The 6,080-nt window shown below is 34.3% G+C and overlaps 1 protein-coding gene across 1 annotated transcript; it reads right to left on the minus strand.

Moving 5' to 3' along the window:
• Positions 1 to 2,083: 2,083 nt before the first annotated feature.
• LOC102928161 (olfactory receptor 8K3-like) lies at positions 2,084 to 3,025 on the minus strand. The gene has a single exon (XM_006989707.3). It carries the CDS (start codon positions 3,023 to 3,025, stop codon positions 2,084 to 2,086), a length of 942 nt encoding a protein of 313 aa, XP_006989769.1.
• Positions 3,026 to 6,080: the final 3,055 nt, after the last annotated feature.

The following is a 6,080-nucleotide window of genomic DNA, read 5'->3' on the forward strand; positions in this document are numbered from 1 at the left end:
CTTTAACTATATTCTCATAATGTACTCTTGTAGCTGAGAATTTTCTGTCTGTGTCCCGCCAAGCCCTGGCAGTCCCTTAGCCCACTTATAAAATAAACATATAGACGCTTATATTATTTAAACTGCTTGGCCATTAGCTCAGGCCTATCATTGTCTAGTTCTTACTCCTATACTCAGCCCATTTCTGTTAATCTATACTTTGCCACGTGGCTCGTGGCTTACCGGTACCTTACATCTTCCTTGTCCTCGCGTCAACTGCAGGCAGTCTCTCCCTTCCCTTCCTGTTCCCTCAATTTTTCTCTCTGTTAGTCCCACCTATACTTCCTGTCTGGCTATTGGCCAATCAGTGTTTTATTTATACAGAGCGATATCCACAGCACTGAGAGGAAAAGACTCATATTGATGAACTGAGGATCATGCTCTTTATTCTTCTGTTACAGCTCCAATTCTTCCTAGTTCTAATTCCTTCGAAGTTCTAATTCTTTCTTGTTCTCCTTTGTTCTACACAGCTATATACATATTTTTCAGGAGGCTTTTTTCAGTAAAGGTCATATCATATTCTTAATCAAATTATTTTAACAATGAAGTCATATGCCACCTATTTATTGTAATATTATATGTAATATAAAAACATTAAAATAAAAAATGAACTGATGAGCTAATGAAAATCTGTAAATTTCAGATTACTAAAATAAGTTTTCCAGTACAAAACTCTAGTCAATTTTATCCTTCAGTATTTTTAACAAATTAGGCCTTAGAATATCATGATGCTTAGTTAGTTGATAAAGTACAAATGTCAAAAACATCCCCTTTATCCACATTAAAAATTATGCTTCTTACTAGGTGGATGGACTTAATATGGAAAAACAAACTGGCGAAAGAGCTGAGAATAAGTGGTGGTAGAGTGCTTGGTCCCGAATGAGGCAGCTATATCTCCCTCTGTATTGCCTAGGGGACATCACAGAGGAGGGAGCAGAAAGAATGTAAGGGCTGAGGTAACTGAGATAGAGTGAAATCATGTCTTCTGGACATGACATTGAGTTTAACTCATAAACTGAAGCTAACATTCCAGTGTGTATGGAGAGCCTCTGAGACTCCATTATTCCCTGAAGGAAAGAAATGGACTGTCATTTTCTATAAATAGCTTTGGCAAATTCCATTAAATAACTGTCACCCAATCTTGAGCAAGTAACTCTTCTTGAACTCAGTGGGTCACACACACCAAAGAAGAAATAAGAAGGGGGATGTTTGAAAAGAAGGGTTTCAGTTAGGGAGGGAGGGTGATGAGGGACTCAAGAATGGGAGTATCTCAGCCCTAGGCCCTAGGTTTCAAAAAGCCAGCTCATGCACCAAGGACAGGTCCAGGTCCCAATGCCCAGGAGCCTCCCAAACAATTCAAGCTCATCAACTGTCGAAATTATTCAGAGGGCCTGGTCCTGGGGAGACCTTGCCTTGGAGGAGGTTGGAGTAGGGGGTAGATTGGGGGTGAGGGCAGGGGGGTGGAAGGAGGGAGGATAGGGGAATCCGTGGCTGATATGTAAAATTAAATTAATTATGAAATAAAAATATTGATAATAAAAAGGAAGGGAAGTGACAATAATTAGAATGTATTATATAAATGCATGAAACTGTCAAACATACAAAAGCAGAGCTAAATAAAAAAACACTGTAATTTCATAAAACATAAGCACATGCAAATACAAATGACAGAATGCTTTTTTAAATAGATAATTCCACAAGATCATTTAAAGTCTCTTTTGTACATACTATACTTTCCCTCTCATGCACATGTCTCTTTAGATATAACTTCAGTTCTACAGAGACCAAATCTCCTTGTATTTTGCAATAGGCTTGGCTGTTACGTTTAAAATATAATATCCCCTGAATGAAATCATTCTCCACTAATGCAAGTATAATATATGAGAATTTGATTAGCACCAACATTCAGGTAGTTAAATACACTGAATTTACACAGTTAAATTCAGATAGTTAAGCACACTGGTGCTTGTTGTACATTCCGGAGGAAAGAAGAATGAGTCCACATTCAAACCTGGTTTGAAGGATTAATCTTACATGTTACATTTTAAGAAAATGTGCTGAATATTTTTTGCCATGTTCTTTGTAGGGCATCTTTCACATCTTTGTTCCTCAGGCTATAGATCAAGGGATTCAACAAGGGGATGACTAGAGTATAAAATATGGATGATATTTTATCAGTGTCAATGGAATGACTAGATTCAGGTTGTACATACATAAATATCAATGTCCCGTAGAACACTGTAACCACTGTGAGGTGGGACCCACAGGTGGAGAAAGCCTTGCGTCTGCCCTCAGCAGAGTTCATCCTGAGAATGGCTATCAGGATGAGCAGGTAGGACATAAGAACAACTGTAAGGGAAGAAATCAAATCAAAAGCTGCAAAGATCATAACTATAAGTTCAACTTCATGTGTATTCGAACAAAGCAAAGATATTAAGGGGATACAGTCACAAAAGAAATGATTAATGACATTGTGGCCACAGAAGGATAAAGAGAAAATATTTATGGTGACAACAAGGGACATAAATGTACAGTAAAGATATGTAATTGTAACTAGGACCCAACATACTTTATGTGACATGATGACAGTGTAGAGCAGAGGCTTACATATGGCCACATAGCGGTCATAGGACATTGCAGACAAAATAAAAAGCTCACTGCCAATAAACAGAAGAAAGAAAGCTAGCTGTGTAGCACAAAGATAGTAGGAGATTGCATTTTGATCTACAACGAAGTTTACCAACATTTTTGGTCCCACAGTTGTTGAATAAACAAAATCAGTAAAAGCCAAATGTTTAAGGAAGAAGTACATCGGTGTCTGTAGTTTGGCATCTACATTGGTGAGGATGATGATCCCCAAGTTGCCAATCACTGAGATCAGATAGATGACAAGGAATAACCCAAACAATGGGGCCTGCAGCTCAGGATTCTCAGTGATGCCCATTAGGATGAATTCAGTCACCACTGTGAGATTGGGTTTCTCCATTCTTCTTTATCATGAAACCTGTTATTAATAGAAGCAATAGAATACTGAATGTCTTTCAGTATTTGTCTTTCGAACAACATTTATTGTGCAAGACTACTAGTAAGAAATATCTGATTTTTCCAACTTAATATTTAAAATGAATACATTTACTCACAGGAATATACACATAAAGAATCAGAAGCTAATTTGTATTTCTCATTTATGGTGTTTTAATGGAAAACACTTTACTACTTCAAGAGATTTTTAGATAATCCCAATGTAAACATGAATTACCACTGTCTTCTATTGGTTTGCAACCAGTTAGTCTGGTAAACACCACATATAGTTCTTGAATTCATCTCCAAACAATATATACCAATAATCCACATATAATTTTATAAACTTCTATAGTTGTATACTTAAATAGTAGATGACAGATAGGAAGATATATATATACATATATATATACATACATACAAGTATATATATATATATATATATATGTAGACATATACAGATGGTATAAGAGTATAAATGCAGATATGAAGATATAGATAAAAAATTAAAGTAAAACTATGATGAAATATTAAGGCTTAATTGTTAAATAAATATCTAATGGATATTCATTGCAATGTTGTTCTCCATATGCTTCCATTTCATTTAGTAGCAACAGTTTTCTCAATAACATCAATGATACACATGCCCATTCTGTTAGATTTTCTAATGACAGGGTAAAGAAAATACACGCACATATCTGGAGCAATGTCTTATCAGTAAAAACAAACGCTGCTGTGGTAGAGTATGCAAGATAGGTTTCTGGCACTCATGCATAGTTGGTATTTTATAAATATTTATATTTATAAAGCATATAAATAATTCTTTATAATATAGTCGTCTAAAATAGTTATAGCAGGTGATGCAAAGTAAGGTGTTAAATATCTTGGTAAATATTGGGCAGATGAATAAAAGTCAGCATACTAATGTATAATATTGTCTTCATGTGAAGAAACAAAGCACTGAATAGATGTACACAGAACTGATACATGTACTTAATAAAGATAAGCCTTGCTTTGTACAGTTAACTTTTCATAAAGCTCTATGGCAAGTTCCAAAGATGTCTTTGCAGCATTCTTTGGAAGAATGATTAGGTATTTCAATGTTGAAATGAGATTATAAAATCATTCTCAAATATTATTTACATTTCTGTTTTGTATGTGCTTACTGAGGATCAAATCAAGGTGCTTGCATATATTTGCCAAGCACTTTATCTCTGGACAACATACCCACCTTTGTGCTTTTTAAAAGCATTTAAAAGCAAAGCCTCACTGTGTAGGCCAGGCTGCTCAGGAACCTGTGATCCTTTTATCTACTTTGAGGAGTGCTGGTAATATTACTTTGAAGTTTGTCACAGTATCTGAAGGAGGTATCCTCTACAAATAAATATGTACCCCGCCCTTGCCTTTTGCCAAAAGGTTTGTCAGGATAGAGAAAGGATCACAAACTTCCACCCCTATACAAGATTGATTATTAGCCATTGATATGTGCTGATAAAGGGAAAATCAATTTTCTCTAATGGAGTGGCACTGAGTATACCAACCACCTTCCAGGGCAGGTCTCATACTCAGGAGTAGTTAGCCAACACAAAATGAACTTCATTACTTTTCATGTTCTTATTTTGTTATGGTTTATTGCTTTCTGTCTTTTAAGTTTTTTTTAAGGTTTAAATTTTGGGGTTTGCTTTATTTTTTTTCTTTCAGAGAGAGAACATATACCTTGGTAGGCAATGACGTGGGGATGATCTGTGAGGTATTGAGGGAAGGGAAAAAGAAGATAAAAATATTTTGTATAAAAACTAAAAAAATATGAAAAATAATAGCAAGATAAAAAACAAGGGTACTAGAAAATAACATATCAATTTTCGAATTTCCCAGTCATTTTCTGACTTACTCCTTGCATGACTGCCATTATGTAGACAATCAATGTTTTTGATTTTCACAATTTATCATGTAACATTCATAAATGCAATAATATTTCGAGTTGTATTTACATCATTTTACTGGAATATTGTTCTACCAGTATGGGCATTTCCATTATATCTGATGTTTACTTACTTTAATGTAACAAATCTGATATGTACTTCATTGTGGAAGAAATTAGGAGAATGAGGCCATCTGATGAAATTATGGAAAAAGAACCCATAACATTGGTTTTATATAATGAAGATTTACAAAATTCCCCTTGGATAGAGAGATACTTTATTTCAAAGGAAAATCCCGAAGCCAAGCTTTTTGGCTCACACCTGTATTTCCAGATTTTGGGACATGGAAACAGTAGTATCAGGAGTTTAAGATCATCATTTTCTAATATAGAGAATGGGATGTAAAACCAGACTGGGCTACGTAAGTCCTGTATCAAAAACTAAAAGAAATACAGGAAGGAAGGAAGGAAGGAAGGAAGGAAGGAAGGAAGGAAGGAAGGAAGGAAGGAAGGAAGGAAGGAAGGAGTGGAAAAAGGAAAGAAAGATGATTTTGTAGTTTTTTGCAGTTGTATATTAATTGTTATTGTCATATGAAAGACAGTATTTTGTGAATGTTTTAATCATTACTGACTGTATTTACAAGATCTGTAGGTAACTAAATAAAATCACAAAATTTTCAACATTATATTTAGAATAGACTTCCTATTGTTTCCACATAAAATGTTACTTAGGTGTTTGAAGATACTTGGTAGTCTACACTGTCCCATCTGAAAACCTTTGTTATATAAATATAGCAAGGATATGCTTTTACAATATTAGAGAAGTATCTTCCAAAATTGCATTGGGAAACTGTTTAAATCTTGCTTTGATGTTATATATATATATATATATATATATATAGTGTGTGTGTGTGTGTTTGCAATAATAATAATATATATTATAAAATAAAATCATGTACAAGTAATTATGTATGGAAAAGGATGCACATATACTTTACCCTAGTAGCTTTAGATTTTAATAGAATGCAGTATACTATTATTTATTATTTTCCAATTAACCAAATTTAATTTTTAAACCTACAGTCATATCAATGTGTAG

Source organism: Peromyscus maniculatus, chromosome 4, assembly GCF_049852395.1.
Source record: "Peromyscus maniculatus bairdii isolate BWxNUB_F1_BW_parent chromosome 4, HU_Pman_BW_mat_3.1, whole genome shotgun sequence".
NCBI lineage: Eukaryota > Metazoa > Chordata > Mammalia > Rodentia > Cricetidae > Peromyscus > Peromyscus maniculatus.

Coding starts and splice junctions, on each gene's coding strand:
- LOC102928161 (XM_006989707.3), bottom strand. CDS start 3,025: ATGGAGAAACCCAATCTCACAGTGGTGACTGAATTCATCCTAATGGGC.